Genomic DNA, 21,636 nt, shown 5'->3' with positions numbered 1-21,636 from the left:
ACTGTTGAGATGGACTCTCTCCATAAAGTCACTACTTTACCCTATTCTCATCTTCTTCAATACCAGAAAGAACAGAAAGTTCACTCTTGCTGACCTACTTTCAGCTTTTTTCTTTACTGGAAATATTCCCACTCTTGTCCTTATCCCTCACCCCTGAGGATACTAAATTGAATTTTTCTTTCTTCATCCTAAAGAGGATTTTCTTCCCTTTTACAGAGGGAAAAAGTCTGATTTTGCTGTACTAATGTTCTTCCTAGTCCATGTAAGAAACCCAGATTCACAAGATCTGAACCACAAAGGATGAAGATAAGATGCAGTTTGTTATATATGAATAAAAATTCTTACTCTCACCTCAAAAGTCAATTCAAAGGTTCATTTGGTCTGCAGTATCTGACTGCATAAAAACAAAACAGGAGTCCACATCTGCCAAAAAAAAAAAAAAAAAAAAAAAAAAGAGGAAATAATATAAGCACATTCCTATTTTGGAAATAAAACAGAATATAACCTAATGAGTCTGATGGTCTGATGTTAGAGCTGAAGTTGTGCCATCAAAATTACAGCTAAGCTGAAATTATATATACATATATATACATATATATACACATATAATATAGCATGCTGAACTGATCAAAAAACACCTTTCAATGCTTTTCAGCACCTTTTATGCACTTGAGGCATACATTTTTTAAGCAGAAGTCTGACATTCCTTCTGCAAAAATAGGCTTAGACATAGCTATGCACTTTCTTCAATAGAGAGAAATCCCCTGGAAACTTTTAACATATTTTTTGAATTCAGGAAACTGTATACTTTTTTACTCTGTCCATTGCATTTTTCTTCTACACAATGTGTTTATTTCTACAGTGACTAACATTACCCTCACATTTGTAAAAGCTGTTTTCTAAAAATAAGTGGCTATTTGAGAATAGAAGCCAAAAATGAAATCATTGGCAGATGTAGGTTTGTGTGCTCTTCCCACTTTGACAGAAAGGCTGAAACGGGTTCTAAATCTGGTAGATTTAATTTCTTTAATGGGTTCTATTTGCTCTGTGACAATAGTGTGGATAGAAACAAGGAGTATGGCTACATGGCAGAATGCAAAGCTAAGAAAAGATATTCAAGTCGTTAGCTGCTCATAAGAGTGTCTGAGGATTTAGATGCACGGATTAACTGAATAATGTTGGCCTACTCAATACATTATTTTCCTTTTCATGCATTTTTAACCAAATAAAAATATTCCATCATCGACAACACAGCACAGATCTGTCACACATTTCCTGAGTTGTATCTGTTGTCAGGTATATTCAGATTTCTTTTATATCCCGTGTGCTTCCTATGAGAGTCCAATTCTTTTGCAGTCTTTGCTCTTCCATACCGCAATTGCACCAGAGAAGGGTAACTTTACCTACAGACATTTTGGAAGCAGAGAAGAGCCAAAATAAAGAGTTTTTTTCCCAGTTCTACCACTTTCTGAAAAGCCTGACTACTCAGATATAGTGCAAAAGAGGAACATGACCCCTGTGAATTTAGAGACAGGGAGATTTATTGTACCTCTGTGTTGTGGGTTAACCCTATATGCAGCTAAGCACCACAGAGCAGCTTGCTCACTCCCTACCTGCAGTGGCATGGGGGAGAGAATAGAAAGAGCAAAAGCAAGAAAACTCATGGGGCAAGACCCAGATAGTTCAATAAACAAAGGAGAGAGGAAGAAAAATAAATAAATTAAATACTAAAATCATGCAAAGGCAATCACTCATCGCCTTGTGCAAAGAGACCAATGCCCATCCTGTCTTCAAGCAACAGCTACTTTCCAAAAAATGACTGTCCCCTCAGTTTTTATTGCTGAGCTTTATACTATATGAATCAAATATCCCTTTGGTTATTTTGGGTCAGCTGTATTGGTTATGTGCCTTCCTAACTGCTTGCCCACCGCCAACCCACCCTCGGTGGGGCAGAGTTCAAAAAATAGGAAGTCTTTACATTGTACATGTACTGTTCAGCAATAGTCAAAACACTGGTGTGTTATCAACACTGTTTTAGTCACAAATTCAAAACATAGCACCATATGGACTGCTGTGAAGAAAACCAACTCCATCCCAGCCAGACCCCGTATACACTGTTGGCTGCCAACCACAGAAAACTATTTAGGGTAGGATTTATCTCAGCCACTGCAGATGCCTAAAAATTACTTGTCCAAGTCTAAGCTAGGCTCTAGATACCTCAATGAATTATAGGGACTTACAGAGTAATGCATTCCAAAGATTGGCATCTTAAAGTATACAAGACAAATTATCGTTGATTTGTCCATGTGTTAAAAAATGGGCAATAATTCGATGAACTTGGACTTAACTAATGAGTTTTTAAACTGAAAATCTGCTCCCATCAATCCTGTATTGGGAATTCAAAGTGGCGAGAGGCCTGCTTCCAGCTGTTGAGATCTACTACTCTCTTGAATACCACCCATGACTTTATAGATCCAAAGAGTGTTCATTCTCTGACCTGTGCTCAATTGCTTCAGTTCCTATATTACATATTTAAAGCTGGAGTTCAGAATACAGGACAATGCCTCTGTAAGGGATATGCATTATCAGAAAGAAGATGAAATCATCTTCAATGCAGAGCTTAAATATTAATTCATTAGTGCATTAGACTTGTGCTGGGTGTGTGAATTTTACTGCGTTTGCATATAGTGTCCTCAAGAGAAACTAATTGAATGCTATGGCTATTTGAAATCTAATGATTTTTCAAACTTGATTGACTACTGAAGAATTTACTCTTCAGGTGTTTTTCCAAGTTGCCTGATACAATCTACGTTAGCTGGATTTCTGTGGAACAGCAGTAGCATGTAACGTACAATTAGGTTAGGCACAAGCATGTATTATCATAAATAGGTTTAGGCATAGTCAGCATGTAGAAACTCATTTGTGTTTAACAGGATGCTAATGTTAAATATCAATGCATTATTCATAGCCAAAGGAAAGCAAATCATTTTACACAGCAGTTTCAACGTTTCATGTTTTTCTATTCAGACTTACTGAGAAAGACTAAGCATAGTAATTATTTAACACTGAAAAAATAAATGGAAACGTATGTAAATTATGTCATATCCTTTGTTTTGATCATTGATTACTGCACACCCAGTGATTATTTTTTCCTTCCTTTCCTTTTCCTTTTCCTTTAAAGTATATCTGCACTTTTGTGTGCTAGCAGTAAACTTTTTAAACTATTGACAGATGAATCTAAAGTTAGCAGTTCATCTGGAACCGTGAACATCTTACGTTGTAATTTGAAAAAGAACATCATAAGTACATTGCAAATTCATACAGCATGTGTGCGTGTGTATTTTTGTTTTTAAAAGAATGCTGTACATAAGATAGAAATATTTCACTACTTACTTCAAAAGCTTTACACAATTCCTATATATATGGGTTAAACCAATTTTAAGTATTGATTTTTTTTTCATGGCTTTTATGAGAGCTAGGCATTCAACTACTGTCAGACATGAAAGTCAGAAAACCTGACTATACTTCAATTGGAATATTTGTAACTACAATGTGAGGCTGAGCGCTTAAAGGTGTAGTTGGTAACTAATTGGCTGACTGTATCATATTGTGAAAAAAGAAGTAAGTGGAACTTAACTAGCATACATAAACTGACAAGGATATTTAAAATTTAGATTTTATTCAAATATACCTTAAATGATAAGTCCAGAGAAATCAAAAGAAGTCAATCCCAAAGAAGTCTAGGGAAATTCTGTTGCTTTTACACTGTGTTTTTTCTTCTACATGGACAAAAGGCACTTTTCCCTATTTTGCTTTAAAAAGTTTCAGCTGGCTATGTGGTCATGGAGAGGACAACTTCACCCTAAAACTACAGCAATTTAAGGTCAATAAACAATAATGCTTCTCGGGTTGCAGAAGTTACTAAGAAAAGGGAGCACAAGCAGATTAATAGAGAGGTTTTTAGGTTGCTAGCATGCTGTACAATGCCAGACTATGACTCAATATTTTTTTTGGTTCTTGGGTCATTGGCAAGAAGAGTACATTTGAAAAAATATGGATCTGATTCATCATAACTGAAGACTACAGGTACTCAGGTGACTTTTTTTCTCTATAGACCAGTCACCTCTACGTATATTTTGAATTGACATTCAAATATTATGAAGCTCAGGAGAAGACATAGGGAACCATGGTGCTAAGGATAGTGGGATAAAATATGTTGTTCTAGTTCAAACCAGCAGGAAATTCAAAGGACCATGTGACTTTTTACCTTGAAAACAAAATATAAAAAATATTAGCTTCAATATAACTTTCTTGAAAATAGTTTACTTCAGGGAATGTGATTTTTGCACGATGATGGTTATTAACACATACATCATTATATATGTATGTATACATATATGGTAGGTATGCCTGTACAGGTCTAAATTTATTTAGTTACTTAGAAGCTGCACTAGGATAGTAGAAAGTTGTTCTTTTAACCTCATTGTTTTCTTATAAATTTAAGATGTTTTTCAGAATATTTGTCAGAGAATTGCCTCTTAATAAAGGTCATAAAAAAATGAAACAAAATATTTACTTATAGAATAGTCATTAGGCTTGCATATCACTTTTACAGGGGAATCCTGATTTTTGTTTACATAATTGCAATGTGTTCATGACTGCAAAAAGCCACACAAGTACTGTGTTCAGAGCAGAAAATGTTGAGTAAGACCTATCCCAATGCAAAAAAAAGTATGATAGTTCTGTGAGGGAAATAGGTGTTGTGTATCTAAATTAAATAAATGGATGGCTACAAAATAAAACCCTCTGTTTCCTAATGCCAGTCTTTATTATTTCTTTCCTGTGCACTTGACAGTTGTGAAACTTATAGTTCAAGAAAACCTTTCTTAATTTCCTTTGTCATGGGAGACAAGGGTTCTGCATTGTCTTTACAGCAGGCACTGGTAGTTTCCATAATTGTAGCTATGCTGTATTATGCTTGGGGTTTTTTTTGTGTGTGTAAATATGAGTATGTTCTATGTTCCCTAATTCTACCTAGTCAAGATTTATCCTTGGTGACTGTCTCTCCATTTGGAATTTTCATATATACTATGTATATGAGTTTCAACAGAGTTGCTCAGTCTGCTCTCTCAGGTACTACACCTCTCAGACGCTACTTAGTTGTTCCAGTTGTTGTACCGACTTAGTTGTACCGACTTCCTCTCGGTATAGTGTCTTAAGCTCTCAGACCAGCATTTATGGACAGTTCAAAGAGTTGGTGTTGCAAGAAATATAGGGGAAGAGTTGCCAATGTGGACTAGCAGCTTCTTGCAGGTAGGGCAGGATACATTATTTGTCTCATACATCTTGTGTGGAATTAATGGCTCCTCATGTGCACACAGAGAAGTGGCAATGAGTTGTGAATGAGGGGGGAGGGCAGCTTTACCTTCCACTGAAATACCTGCAGAATCACATTCTTTATAATAAACTGCTTAATGATTCCTAAAATTGTGGTAGAAAAACAATCATTAGCCATATTTTCATAAACCTGGTAAATATACAGTTTGTGGAATGAAAAACATTATTGATAAGCATTCTTGCTGCTTTTTAATTGTGTATGGTCAGGAACTGCTCTCCTATTTTTAGTAGGTGATTTCTGGAATATTTTTGTGATCAGGTTTTAGTCTTGTGGGTGTTAACTGAAAAGCAAAGAACTATGTTGTATTCACTTCTGATATGAGTATCTGTATATACAGATATTCTCCATCTCAAACAATCAACCACAAGTTGAAGTGTGAGCACCTGTGAAATGTTCAGTTAAAATTAGAGAGAATCTGACTTACAATACAGAAATTCAAAATGAATAAAGAATGTAATGATTTATTTGGCAGGACACAGGTAGCTGGGAATCTTTGAGCCTTAACAATAAAATGTCTGCAAGTCAAGACAGAGCGGCAAGATTCCTTAAAAGCAGCAAAATGCAATTAAATAAGTGATGTGTTGAAATGAAAGGAAATCAAATTGTTGCTGTTTCTTAGGAATATTTTATCTCTTTTTATTATTTTGCAAAATTACATACTTCATCTGTAGAAAATTAAGTACTAAAGAACTCATCCTAATAAGTGTGTATGTGTGTGTGTGTGTGTATGTGTATATTTATGTGTGTATGTGTATATTTATATATGAGTGTTTGTATATATAGGACGAGATCTTGATAGCCTTCATCACATGGAACAGTACATCACAATATCTCCTCAAAGGCCACGTGGAGAGCTAAAAGCACAAAAGACATTACTGGAATCTGACTGGTATTGAGGATGTAATAAACAATCTGTAAAGTAATCCCAGGCACAATAAGAAAACCGAAACGGTATACTCTACATGGTAAATAGACTGAAGCACCAGATCTGTTGTTGCTCACCAAAAGGTTTTGTGGCTCTATGGCAGTGGAATGAACAAGGAAGTAGCATTTGCAGCATATCAAACCATCCCATGCAGTGCAGGAGGGATGAGGAAAACGTTCCTTGCATGGAATAAACATTTTACCATAGCCTTACTGTATCTGCTAATTAGTTGTTTATGAGCATGAAGAAAACAATACCTTAAACCTGATAGATGCCTTTAAGAATACACTCCCCTTAACCTTCCCCCCCCCCCGACTGTTTTTTATCAAAGCAATATTTCATGCAAATACACTACAGTCTCACATGGATAGATACCAACACACTATGCTAACATCTGTAAAACAGACAATTACAATCAACCCAGTTTTCTTCCTACAGAACAAGATGGGCAGTTTAAAAAGCACTGACGGCAATTAGTGTGCAAGTATAAACACTAATATTCTACAATTTATTTTTTTCAGAAGTAAAGTATGCAAAACTGTACATACTCATCCCTACCTCAGTCACATTGGGTGAACAGGATTGAGAGCTGTACTGTCATTTAAGTCTTTGAACAATCCTGCACTTCATTGTAATAAGCATATTTTCCAGAGTACAAGGTTTCCCTTGTGGTGTGTTTTTTTCGAGTGTATTTGGGCTGGAATGCTTTCAGTTTCAACAGCAAGCATTTGCAGATATAAACTAAATGCAAGATCTGCCCAAGAGAACAAACTGCAAGAGCTGCAGTGGATGTTTACTGTTTTGCAAAATCAGCCATTAACAGACCTTAAGTAATCTAGAAGATATTTAGCTGAATTTTACTTTCCGAGGTTCACTTAGATAAGGGCAAAAAGAGGTGAGAGAAATTGCAGGAGGAGGAGCTGATCTGTCTCAAGGTGGAGCTGTATCTTGTATTAAATGACACTGGCAGATTAAAGCTCTCTGGTGGGGAAGGGCTTAAAGGCTGAGTCAAAAGCCAAGAAGTCTCTTTATTTACGCCTACCTCCCAGCCCCTGGCAATCTGACTAATAACAAACTGAGCTAACAAGAAAGACTAGAAAGAGCAGAGAGAACATAGAAGCAGCTTGGATCTAAAAATCTGACAAACCAAGTGATCAAGTCAAGCTCTGCTGAACATCTTGTTTGTTTACTGCATCCAAATGCTTGCAAACAGTTAACTATATGCAGAAAAGCCAGCATAGCTGTGAAGTATGCTGTGAATTTTAATTGAGGAAAAAGGACAACTGCTTACAGGATGGTCTAACGTGCACGCTGTCTGGAAGATTATTTTCGTCAACTGAACGCTTTGTACTTTGTCTTCTGAACAAGGATTTTAACTTTGTGGAGCTGTAGTATTACCAGAGCTTGCAGCAGAGTGACACTCAGAAGAAAGTGTGCATTTTTCACGGGGAAAAATTACATTGCATTGAAACAGCTGCTGCAACTGTGCATTACTGAGCGTTTCAAGGAGTGTTACTGCTGTACAGGTAAGAAAGATTCCAGTTAGTTAATTAGCTTCATGTATAATAAATTGATTTCTCAGTGTCAGTTGAATTTATTTTTCTGCGTGACTTTGTATAACTTTTACGTTAAATTATGGCCGTTTATACTGTATTTCAAATGCTCTGCCAGGTGCATTTATTCAAACTGCCAACTGCATGGAATGTGTGTATTAAAGAAACACCGATTTGAGATCCCTTGAGAGGGGAGAAATGGGCACTTGTTTTTATTTTCTGAAGAACAAGAACGGTCTTAAATGCATCATCTGACTATGATTCCCATCAGAATTTAAGAGGCAATCACGAAAGCTTTTAGAAATTACCAGTTCTTAGCTTGAGGCTTTGAAATTCTTCAACAAGCACTTTTTAAATAGCTGAATTAAAACAAACAAAACACCAAGTAAAATGAAACAAGCTAATTCAATGTTTTAAAAACATATTATTGATTATTACTTGTCAAGCATGTGATGCCTTTGCTATAAGGTGACTACTTCTGAAAGTATTCAACTTTGCCTCGTAGAAAGGACTGTGGCAGTTTTCAGTCTTTCAGAATTCATATTGCAAAAAGCTTAGTTACTTTATGCAGTTAGTGACTTAAATGAAAGCAGATAAAGCCAGGAAACTCAAGTTACCATGTAGACTTTGCTGAAAAGCCTCACCACATGAAAGAGAAAAAGGCCATCTTTGTCAAGTCTTTTAAATTAAATTTTATTTTATTGTGAATTATTTCAGTTAAATGTTAATCATCTGTTAGTTGAAAGCATTTTTTTTTGTTTTACAATAGTAGCCGACTGAGAGCTTCATTACATATTCCTGAGTGTTCAGACACAAAAAAAAAAAAAGGAAAAAGAAAAAAAGAATGCAACTCCTGTTAATTTTTGTTCTGTGTATATGTGTGTGTGAGAGTTCTTGCAGTGTTGCCCACAGAAGTATGATGATGATTAAAATGAGAACGTTTTCCAATTGGTTACAAATGCGGTAACTTTCATCTCTGAGAAGAGGGCTTTAATTTCTATAACCTAATTTCTCAATATGCACTAGAAAGCAACATGCTTTTCAGATCCCCCCCCCCCCCCCCCCCCCCCCCCCCCCGTTTAATTTTGCTCAGGGACTTTATAAATGCAGTTTGAATTTGATGCAGACTGAAGCTGGAATTCCTACAGAGAAAAAGTGTACAGAAATAAAGTCCAATTAGTCATACAGTAGGTTGGAAGCTGGCATCTGTGTCAAGAGCCTGCATTTTTTACCTGGGGTCACTGGAAAGGATATTGATGCATGTAAAGCATGAATGAATCTCTAGCATAATATGGTCCTAGGATTACTCTGCCTACTTTAAAATTACATCTTGACATGTTGTGTCTTAACCGATACTTTTTTGGAAAACAAACTTAAAGATATGTATATTAAACATAGGCATCTGGAGTTCAAGGAGTGTTAGAGGAGACAATAAAATTATTTGTTCGACTGAAAGGAAGATAAAAGGTCACTTTTTCTCACACTGTGAATTGCACTTACTGTTTCTAACCTCATACATCTACTCCCACTTATCAGGAACTAATAATGGAGAAAAACATAATTCACTGCACACATTTGCTGTTGTTGCTTTTATGTGTGTGTAATACTCATATCACAGTACTTAAGTGCCTGCATGTATAAATCTTCGCAATCTGTTTCAAGGGAAGCCTTGAGTAAAGGGTGTTGCTGGTTACAAAGGTACATGATAATTAAAATATGTATTGATGAGATGCCAAATCATGTTGCCACACTATAAGAATGTTCATGTATGTAATTGAACAGATTCTTCTATAGCATTCTAGTCTTTCAGAAATTGACACTTCAGCTGGTTGATTGTGTAGTGACATTCTGTACTCTATGTTTCAATAGCTTACTTTGAAAGATCAAGTGACCTTTATTAGATGGATTACTTAAGAAACCTGCTTAGTTCAGTCCTAGAATAAATAGTGCACCCAAAAAAAGTTCTTGTGTTTTAAATAATCCATTCCATTGTAACTTTTTTTTTCTTTTAGAAAATGTGCAAATAATTAAAGATTATAAACAGAGAGTTCATTCCATCTCATATATCAAGAAATACCATTGGTTTTGCTAATTAGACTACCTTGATAGAAACAAATGTAGGATTTTCAAATGAACAGGGTAGCATAAATTAATTTAAACCAATAACAAACGCTTGATTTCAACGTGTAAATTTTGCTGGTGACTCCATAGTTATACTGTAATGATGCATTTATCAGGTATTGCAAAATTCAAGACCAGCTTGACAGCTGATAATTTAACTTATATAACATACGGATGATACTCGTGACCATTTTTAACTCATAAACCAGAGTTAGTTCCATATACATTTCAGAATTTTTGCGGTAATTAATGATTATAATAATTGGAAGAAGTCTAATAATTAATCACAAAAAAATGTTTGCCCCTTGCCTACCTGTTTCTTCTGACATGAACTGTGTTGTCAGTTCTCTTTTATTTTAATTGTGTGCACAACTATTTTGTGTATATTATATACAAACATATTACACTACTATGTGCTGTGTTCCCACTTTCATTAAATATCCACAAACTAGAACATAAGCATTAAAAGGTAAGTAAAGAAAAAAAATAAAAAATTGTCTACTTCCTTTTCAGTTTGGGGGCACAAGGCTTGCAAAGGAAATACCTTATGATTTACATACATAATGCAGAAACAAAGGAGAGATTCCCTGTCTCCTGCCTAAATGGGCTTTTGCTCACAACACATTGTTGAACCAAACCAAATCTTACTTCTTCCCTTCAGCAGCTGAAGTCAAGCTTAGCAAGGTACTCCTAAAATTTGCAGTGCTATATGGTGACACAAAGCAATGATCCAAACTATTGTATTAGCCTTAATATAAGTTGCTCAGGGTTGTAACTTATTACTGTTGTCTACTGGCAAAACATTCTATACGATATATAAATAAAGACAACACATTCCTGATTATCTTCTACTTTGGTGTATCGGAGTGAAAGTACTGAAACACTCCCTGTATGACTGTGTTCATTGATTCAGTACATTAAACGAAATATATTTTTCTCTGTTTAGAGAATCATTCATATTTTTTGCATGATATAATATTCTTTGAAAGGTGAGGCAGCTGATTACAAGCACTAGGAATGGTTATTGCTCCCCTGCACCCCAGGAAAAAAACACAAAACAAACGCTGTGAAATCATAACTCCATTACTTTTCATTTTTCCTTTTTTTTTCTTTTTTTTTTTTTTTTTATAGAAACTACTGGGCAAGATGAAGCTCTGGATTTTTATTCTATATTCAGTTGTGGTTGCATCTGATCCTTTACAGTCACAGCCTTCTTTTTCTTCAGTCAGAGGATCTTGTCAGAGTTTGTGTTCCTGTGAAGAAAAGGATGATACCATGATTATAAACTGCGAAGAAAGAGGCATCAAGACGGTATCAGAAATAAGTGTCCCACCATCACGGCCTTTCCATCTTAATCTGTTAAACAATGGCCTGACTATGTTACACGTGAATGATTTTGCTGGCCTTGTTAATGCTATCTCTCTACATCTTGGATTTAATAATATTGCAGATATTGAGCCTGGGTCTTTCAATGGTCTCAGCCTTCTTAAGCAACTTCATATCAATCACAATTCTTTAGAAACACTTAAAGAAGATACGTTTAATGGATTGGAAAATTTGGAGTTTCTTCAAGCAGACAACAATTTCATCACATTGATTGAAGCAAGTGCCTTCAGCAAGCTCAACAGGCTTAAAGTGCTTATTTTGAATGATAATGCCATTGAATATCTTCCTCCGAATATATTTCGGTTTGTGCCATTGACCCATTTAGATCTTCGTGGAAACCAGTTACAGACACTGCCCTATGTTGGCTTTTTGGAACACATTGGTAGAATACTAGACCTTCAGTTGGAAGATAATAAATGGGCCTGTAACTGTGATTTGCTACAGCTGAAGATATGGCTAGAAAACATGCCTCCTCAGTCAATAATAGGTGACGTTGTATGCAATAGTCCTCCTGTTATCAAAGGCAGCATCTTAAGCCGATTGAAAAAAGAATCACTTTGTCCCACTCATCCTGTCAATGAACTTGAAGATCCTTCAGGGTCGCTGCCCTTGGTTGTTACCACCTCTATCAGTGATAGTCACCTTTCAACTAAGGTGATTCCTATCCTGAAAGCTCCTACTAAAGAACCAAGTTTAATGATTCATACTTCAAAGCCTACTAGTCAGTTTCCAGGAATCTATTGTCCCATCCCCTGTCACTGCACCAGCCATATGCTCTCAGGAGTCCTCATGCACTGCCAGGAGCGAAATATTGAAAGCTTGTCTGATTTAGGACCACCTCCTCCAAATCCTAAAAAGCTTATTCTAGCTGGAAATATTATTCAGACATTACTGAAATCAGATCTTGTGGACTATGCTAGCCTGGAAATGCTTCATCTGGGGAATAATCGCATTGAAATCCTTGAGGAAGGATCCTTTTTAAATCTGACTAGACTGCAGAAATTGTATCTCAATGGCAATCATCTTACAAAGCTAAGTCAGAATCTCTTCCTTGGCCTTCAGCACCTTGAATACTTGTACCTTGAATATAATGCCATCAAACAAGTTTTGCCAGGGACATTTAGTGCAATGCCAAAACTTAAGGTCCTCTACTTAAATAACAACCTTCTGCAGACTTTGCCACCCCATATCTTTTCAGGTGTTCCACTTGCCAGATTAAATCTGAAAACAAACCAATTTGCTCATTTGCCTGTAAGCAATGTCTTGGATGAACTGGATATGCTGGTACAAATTGAACTTGAAGACAACCCTTGGGACTGTACCTGTGATTCAGTTGGGCTGCAAAAATGGATACAAAAACTGAGTAAAAACACAATGATGGGTGATATTTTTTGTAAATCTCCAGGACATCTAGCAAAAAAAGAACTGAAATCTCTGAACAGTGAAGTCTTGTGTCCAGGTTTAATAAACAGCCCTGCCCTACCAACTCATGCCAGTTTTGTAGTTGTGACAACTTCTTCTACTACTACCAACACTGCAGACACCATCCTGAGGTCTCTTACAGATGCTGTCCCACTTTCTGTTCTAATACTAGGACTTCTAATTGTGTTTATAACTATTGTATTTTGTGCAGCAGGAATAGTTGTTCTTGTTCTTCATCGGAGACGAAGATGCAAAAGGAAACAAGCAGATGAACAAATGAGGGATAGCAGCCCAGTTCACCTTCAGTACAGCATGTATGGGCATAAAACAACACACCACACAACGGAGCACCCAGCTGCAACTCTCTATGAGCAACGTATGGTTACTCCCATGGTTCAGGTCTACCGCAGCCCATCCTTCAGCCCTAAGCATTCTGAGCAACAGGAGGAGGGAAGTGAAAAAGAAGCTAATGATTCCAAACATCTCCGACGAAGTCTCCTGGAAAGAGAGAACAGTTCACCTCTTACAGGTTCAAATGTCAAATATAAGGCTACAGATCAATCTGCTGAATTTCTGTCTTTTCAGGATGCCAGCTGCTTTTATAGAAACATTATTGAAAAAGAGAGAGAACTGCAGCAACTAGGGATCACAGAGTACCTAAGAAAAAATATTGTCCAACTCCAGCCTGACGTGGAAGTTCATTATCCTGGAACACATGAGGAGCTGAAGCTAATGGAGACACTCATGTACTCCAGGCCAAGAAAGGTTTTTCTAGAACAAACTAAAAATGAGTATTTTGAACTCAAAGCTAACTTACATGCTGAGCCTGACTACCTGGAAGTCCTGGAGCAGCAAACATGAAGTGATAATATGTTGGACTGGGGATGACTATCTGTAATTCTATTTTAAGTTGGAACGGTTGTAAATAAAAGTGCCTTATAATTACATGTCAACAGTCAGAACTTAAGCACAGCAGTAATCCTAGCAAAAAAAACCTCAGGGATCACTGTGGGAAGCCATGGGGTTGCGTGCAGGCAATATGTCTCACCCCAAGTTAAACATGAACTTTGTGTGATTGAACTGTGGGAGGAAGATTGCTTATTGCAATATTACTCTAACATTTTACAAAGGTGTGTATGGCACTCTCCATTCTGTACCCAACGTATGGAAAATATTTGTTACCTTTACTCTTTCATTTTTCCCTCAGTTTAATTAGGTTCATTTTGAAAAAAAACACCTGTGTTTGTAGTTACAAAATTAGAGTGTATTTGTTAGGTACGTTAGTACATGCACTGCATACATGACCATTGTCTGCAACCCCACATAACATACCCATATAATAAATACGAAAGGAGTTGAACTGTTGTCATACTAAATGTCAGTTAAAAAAAAAAAAAAGAAAAGAAAAAAAAAATATGTGTATGCACCCAGAGCCTGCAAATATTTAAGTATTTTACATGGAACTTCATCATGTGCATTCTGTATCAGTATGTGGAAGGAAAAACATGTAACTATGTTTACCCAACATCTTCAATAAGAAGAAAAAAGCAAGCCTTTTGCTACTTTCCCTGATAGCTTTACCTAAGTTTGGACAATCTTTTCTTGAGCTGCTGCTATAAAATATTGTGCATCACTGGTGTTTCAACTCATAATCCTGGGCAATTTGAAAAGCTACTGAGAATCAGCTGTAAATATATTACTGTGTTTAGTAAGTTTGGGGTTTTTTTATATATCTATATATATATAAATATCTTCTGTGCTGGCTTTAAATATTCTTGGAGGAAATGAGTTTGCTGTGGCTAGGAACTTCCAAGTTCAAATACAGGTCCTTTCCCACCCTACTCAAAAGCAACTCCCAGACAGAATAACTGCAATGAATCACACACATGTGGAAGAATATTAGTATTTAGTTGTTTGTACAAAAATATGTTATATTTTCTGAAATTAGAAGAAATTTAAGTGTTGTGGGAAAAATAGGTTAAAAAAAAAAGTAGAACACTGCAGGTTTATTTTTGCAATGAATTCTAGCTAGATTTATATTTACTATTTATTCTGTATAATTTTGTATTTTTTTTTCAACTCACAAGAAACGAAAAAGCTTATTCCTGGCTGCCTTTCAAGCAAATCAAGGAACTGCTCTCTATCAATTAAAAAGAAATAAAGAGGTTTTTAAATGTCTTTTTATTAAAGGTCACTTTTTAAAGAAGGCAGCAAATCCTGCATGCACAATTTAGAACTGTTTGGGAATTAAACACAACTCTTCTCACTTCTGTTATGTGGACAGAAGCATCTTCTTCAGAGCGCAGTAAGGACATTCAATTTCTGTGCATGAGTGACAGTGCCAAAACACAAATTCTGACCTGCATTTATCTTCCTCTAAGCAAATCTTTTGTAAACTGACTATGCATGAACTTTTTTTTTCTAATTTCTATTTGTATAGCAAAAGATCAGCTTAATTACTACATGTCTACATATGTATGCTAAAGTTAGCATTGAAGTCTTGATAAATTCAAAGTAAAAAGTTATATTCTTTAGTTGAGCTTACTGTTGATGTCTTACCTATTTGTATATACAAATGTGAGTTCTTCATGTTCTTTGTATGTAAGATTCTGACAGAAAATTTTCCTACACTACATACGAAAGTCAGATTCTCAGTTCTTTCAAATTTGCATAGAGATAATGACTTTGAAGGTGCTATCCTAATTTCTCTAATTTGAGGATCTGACCACATGTTTTATCTGTTAACAGATGATCTTCCTTATTAATGTTTTTGAGGTGTCATCACTTTGCTATGGAAGTCAAACTTGGCTTTTAAAAATCAAAATGTCACTTATTAGAGAATCACTATCCTTTCCTCTTTTTATTAGAATAATTTAGTTCAGAAAACCTATGTATTTAGGAGGATTAAGAAGAGTAAATCTGGTGAAAACATATTTGTTTCATTGCTATCTTTTTTCCAGACAAGTAAAGATAATGATAAGTGTTACTTATGCATGTAAGGGTGAGACAAAAGCGAAAATGCAGCTACATTGACTTTACATTAACTTAGGTATGTAATGTTATTTTAGCTGTCCTTGCATATTCAAGACATGTGAATGGGCTTCATGGAAATGCCATAGAACCCATGGAAACCCATGCCCTGATCTGGAGGAGCAACTGGAGCCTGGGTGGAATGACTCAGAGCATCAAAATGACACTAGATGTCTAAATTTAAACAAATTAATTTCACACAGGAAAAAAAAAAAAAAAACAAACCAAAAAACAACTAAGTAGATTTATTATTTGAAATAATTAAGATCCAATGGAAAATTGAATTCAGTCAATGGAAGTGACCCTAGAAAGCTTTGAATAATGAATCAGACCTGCAAATATTGCTGCTTTTTGAAGCTCAGGGATCTCAAATGATATAGAGAAAAAAAAACCACAAAAATAAACAAACCAAAAAACACAACAAAAGTGTACATAGTACTTGATACCAGAGTTTAGTATTTCAGCATCTTTCATTTCAGTAGTTATTTCCTTTATTAACAAATGGGTGTAAAAATAATACCCTACGATTGGTAAGATGCAGGGAAATGTTGATTCAGGCCCTCAGGCTTATATTTAAGAGAAGTAGTAAAGACAATTGCCACATGCACAGATGTCACTTTACTTAACTGCTAACAGTTGTTTGGCAGAATGTTGAGGACAACTGTGTGGTAAAACCTTCTTCATTGCAGTCTCAAAGCATCAGAAAAAAAGTGAGCTAAATTCATGTCAAAGCAACTCAGTTACATAGCTATATCAGAGCATCACTCATCAGAATTAAAGAGAGTTTTAGCTTTTAGCTTTCTCTCAGCAGGGAGATTCACATGATTCATTTATATAAGGGCAATTGCACTCTGTGGCAGTCTGTAACACTGTTAAGTGGTATTGCAGGATCCAGGAATCACTCAAATATGGCGCATGTCATCCACATTCCTATCATCTGTCCCTACTGGACTGCCATGTAGTGAAAGTTTGTATGATGAGGAGAGCGAGCTCTACCTATAGCCTTATTTCTTCATAACATTCTCAGACAGTGATTTTCCAGTTATAAGGAAACTTCATGTTGCCATAACTAAAAGGGATGAGAATTTGGCCTTACATGATTATTCTTCAGCTAACGAATATCAATATCTGATGATAAAAAATGAATCATGACATAAGGAAGGCATCACATACAAAGAAAGCAGGATGCAATATCTGTTCCTAAAAGTTCCTTGGGAAATTTTCATTAAAACAATCAGAAATGTGTGCTTAATGTTACTGGTGTTTGCAGAAATTTGGGAAGGGTATTCAGAATTTTTTTGTTAAAACCATATTCTGGTATTTATATTTATTTTCCATTGACAGGCACAGTTAAGTGGTTTTATATGTTTCACTTAGCTACAATAGTGGAGGCTGGAAGGCAAAGCATGTTTGATCCATTTTTCTTCTGTCAGCATGATAGTTTAATTGAGTGCGAGAACAGTGCTTTGTCAAGCACACTGGTGTACGTGGCAGCTATGTCATTGTTGTTAGGGTACCTCAAGGTAACCAACACTACCTTTTTTCCCCTCACATTTGAGTGAAGAAAATATATTAAATAACACTATAGATCTGTTCCCTAAATAAACAGAAATTAAAACAATTTACAGCACTTTTTTATTTTAAACTGGTTTTATCTTTTCAACTTCATAAAAGTCAAATGTATTTCTTTTTCTTCCTGATACAGGTATTTTTCACACAGGCTTTAGTATTGATATTCAAATATATTACCTGCAGTGATGCCTCTCCAAGCTTCTGAACAGAAAGAAACAATCCCCCATCCCAAAACCTGCAAATTTACACATAAATTAGCAGATTTGCCTTTTCAGAAATGGTCCAATATTTTCAAACATTCTTCTCCATTAGAATGACAGATCAACCTTTCTGTAAACAAATTCCAGATTGAAATTGAGTTTATACATTTTTGTCAGTGATGTGTCAAATCTACCAAGGCTTGAATCCAAGCCTTTTTCACCTGCCATCATTGTTTCTCTGACTGGAATCTGAGGATCAGGTTTTGGCTCCTCTTTGCATGACAAAGAAGTCCTCAGTGTGACCCCAAACAGCACACGTTTACAATGTGCCACTTACTTACCTACATAGAGAGTACTAATTGTATAGTATGCTAAACTGAAGAGATAAGTTTGACTGGGATGGCAAACCATCTTAAAAAGATCCATTTCTGGCATGTTAATAAAAAAAAGTATTTACCACAAATAAAACATTATTTCACAGGATAAACTGGTAGTGGCAAGGGAAAAATAGAGATTGAATCTCAGACTCATCATCAGAAGCAATTCTGGATTATCATTCTCAGGATGCCATTGTCTACAGCATTATATTTTATCAGCCACAAAAACACAATCTGCAAGTTTCACATAGATGCACTGAAATCATCATGAGGGAAAAAAAACAAAACAAGCGCTTCTTTTAATTCAAAAGATCAACTGAGAAACTTACTAAGGACTCAGGCACATTTCTCTTCTCTTGTGCTCCCCAACACAGAATACCTTCATTTCCATTAATGCATTTCCATCTCAGACAAATTCTGCTTAGCCATACACAGCTCTCTGGCAGTACAATCTTCTGTTGCAATTGAAACTACCCCTTGGAGAGGTTTTGCAGTGTGTGCATTGCCTTCAATGGTCAGTTCCTCTGGGAACTGATGTTTGTTACACGATGTTGGATTTGAGACAGGGAAGATGGATCTACACTGATCTTGTATAAGTCAAAAGATCTGTCCCTTTTTGATTTTCTGAAGTTTATGACATTCTTGATCGTGTTCGAGGAGTTGGTATCAAATCCTTTTTTTCCTTGAAACAGAAGTGAACCGTAGCTGGAACCAATGTGGGGAAGTTAATCCCCATACTGAAAAGATATAGCATGGCACTTTCTTTCCTGCACATCTCCTAACAGTCAGCTTTGGCTTTTTACACAGCAGAACAAATTCTTAAGAGCCACAGTCTAATGGAAAGCAGCTAACCTTGAGGAAGAAAGTAAAATGCCAGATGCTGCTCAGCTCCATGAAAGCAAGATGCAATGAAGAGATTTTTTTTTTTTTTTAATTCAGATACATCAAGATGGAGTGCAAGTACATGTGCACAGCACATTTCATAAAACATTTAGCAAAGTTTTCTGTTTTAAGACATTTACTTCAAAATATTCACAGTGTGTTTCTCCTATTACTACTGGAAGGACTGCTACTATTACTTTAATTTTGTGCAATGGAATGATGGAAAACAGAAAAGAAGAAACAACTTGGTTTAATATTTCAAGGAGAAATGGTATTTATTGTAACTTCAGCTGTTTGCCTTTGTAGATCAATTCATCCAGATTACTTAATTTTGAGAAAAATTGTTTTAGAATATAAGAAATTTTTAAATCTTCCAGTTGTAATTAATTACCAAATAAACTGTAAAAGAAGAGATAATTGTTCAAACAGAAAGAAGTCTGAAGCCTTTTTATATATGCAGAAATACTATGGAATGTTAGCATAAACTTGCACTTTAAAATAAACTATACAATTTATTTAGTTAGCTCATGAAAGTTAGTATTACTTTTAGTTTTAAATTGAGTCATCTCAGCATTTTTGCATTTTTTTAGAATTCAAAGCAAATATAACACTTCGACAATGACACATATTTGAGTTAAATGCATATTAAATGGTTCCATACCAAGGCATATTAAAAAAAAAAAAAGTCAAATATAATTTGATACTCCCCCTATCTTTCCCTGCTGAAACTGCCTAGTGTGCTGTGCAGAAAAAACGCACATTTCCTGGGCAAGGAGACAAGAAGATGAATTCTTTTGTAACTTCGTTATACGTATTTTTTGAGAAGTAGAATATTACAGATTCCCATCCCTGTGATGGATTATGTTCACACAGTTCATATGAGATGTAATTACCTAAGAAGTTCAGACTTAAAGCAATTAAATGCATGATATTCTTAACAGATGGGATTGACCTAAGTAGTAGTCTATGCAATCATGTTCTTTTGTAAATGTGAGGTTGTTGCAACTTCACTGTTTAAAAAACTCTTGTGTGTCAAATATACTTTCAATATATCTGCTAAATCAGACCCCAAAGATCCTCTAAAATCTTTAAGAAACTTGATAAAATGAAAAATTCCAGGCTGCCAGTTCTGGGCTAGTTTATGGTCATCCAGACACCCTGGATCTTTGGGTACTTGGAGCACAGTGAAAAATCTCTAAGGTCATGTGTTATAGAGGACAAGTTTTTGAGCAACAATTAAAGATTTAGATTGCTCATTTCATCTGGCCTGAGGTGTTCAATATCCCACACCCTTGTATCACATGATTTAAGGATGAATGTAAAACACTAATAAATCAGAAATGTAACATTTAAATTACACTATTCAAAAAAGGTAAATGATTCCATGAGATATCATGAAGTGAAGATTAAGATATGGAGACTTTAACTGCCTCATGTGTTACCTAAGTGTCTTTAAGTAATATATAATTTCAGGAGAGATGGGGGGAGGTGTCATTGCCATCTATCGACCACTCATGCATTCAGATTTCCTGAAATGAAATGCTGTGCTGAGGATAGCTGTATTCATGCTGGCATACATGATATTACAAAGTCTGAATTATGTTCTAGAGATTCTAAAGTAATTGTTTATTATAGACTGAAATCTATCACTGTTTTGAGCACTGAAGTGTCATCTGAAGTCAACTGGACTTCCTGCAGGCTCAGACTCCTTCATTAGTTTTATACATAAAAACGACCACAGAATAAACAGAAACTTTATTACTTTCCTGTGTAAAAGGAATTTTGTAAAGAAAATTATGTCTTCTGAATTTTTGATTCATGTCCTGATCAAAGGGCCATTAAAGCTAAGGAATGATGTCTTTTGGATCTGGAGTTATGCATCATCATCTTAGAAGTCCATGGTTTTGTCTGCAGAGATGTATGTAAAAAAAAAAAAAAAAAGTGTGCAAAAACTTAAGGATGTTGCTGCACCAAGCGTGCAGCCAGCATGAATTGGAAGTAGACAAGACCAGTGACTGTTCTTAACTATAAGGCCTAACCACATGTTAACTTCACAAAATTTATTCTGAAGATTGCCATGACACTGTCCCCTGAAAAGGTGAAAAGTATGTGTCTGGTTTTTCCCTTTTTTCAACAAAAGCAAGTGCAAGGTCCTCCACCTGGGGAGGAAGAATGCTAAGCACCAGTATAGGTTAGGGGTGGACCTGCTAGGAAGTAGTTCTGAGGAGAAGGAGCTGGGGGTCCTGGTAGTCAGTAAATTATCCATGAGCCAACAATGTGCCCTTGTTGACAAAAAGGCCAATGGCTGCATAGGGAAGAGTGTGGCCAGTAGGTTGAAGGAGGTCATTCTCCCCCTCTGCTCTGCACTGGTGAGGCCACAACTGGAATACTGCATCCAGTTGTGGGCTCCCCAGTTCAAGAGGGACAGGGAACTGCTGGAGCAGGTCCAGCGTGAGGAAAGGCTGAGAGAGCTGGGACTCTTTAGCCTGGAGAAGAGAAGACTGAGGGGGAGACCTTATTATGGCATACAAGTATCTAAAGGGTAGGTTGAAGGAGGATGGTGCCAGACTCTTTTCATTGGTTCCCAGTGACAGGACGAGGGGCAATGGGCACAAGCTAGAACATAGGAAGTTCAGTTCAAATACACGGAAAAACTTCTTTACGGTGGGGGTGACAGAGCACTGGAACAGGCTGCCCAGGGAGGTTGTGGAGTCCCCTTCTCTGGAGACTTTCAAGACCCGCCTGGATGCAGTCCTGAGTAATGTGCTCT

General features: G+C 36.1%; 1 protein-coding gene across 1 annotated transcript; it reads left to right on the top strand.

Moving 5' to 3' along the window:
* The first annotated feature begins 7,330 nt into the window (after positions 1–7,330).
* Positions 7,331–15,949, top strand: SLITRK6 (SLIT and NTRK like family member 6). Its single transcript, XM_063336166.1, has 2 exons — positions 7,331–7,849; positions 11,129–15,949. The coding sequence occupies exon 2, from the start codon at positions 11,144–11,146 to the stop codon at positions 13,664–13,666; it is 2,523 nt and encodes an 840-aa protein (XP_063192236.1). The 5' UTR covers positions 7,331–7,849; positions 11,129–11,143; the 3' UTR covers positions 13,667–15,949.
* Positions 15,950–21,636: the final 5,687 nt, after the last annotated feature.

Source organism: Chroicocephalus ridibundus, chromosome 1, assembly GCF_963924245.1.
Source record: "Chroicocephalus ridibundus chromosome 1, bChrRid1.1, whole genome shotgun sequence".
Lineage (NCBI taxonomy): Eukaryota > Metazoa > Chordata > Aves > Charadriiformes > Laridae > Chroicocephalus > Chroicocephalus ridibundus.
The sequence above is the reverse complement of the archived record's forward strand: the minus strand, read 5'-3'. Positions and strand labels throughout refer to the sequence as shown.

Bases quoted from the DNA above. Each gene is read 5' to 3' on its own strand.
- SLITRK6 (XM_063336166.1), top strand. From the start codon at position 11,144: ATGAAGCTCTGGATTTTTATTCTATATTCAGTTGTGGTTGCATCTGAT.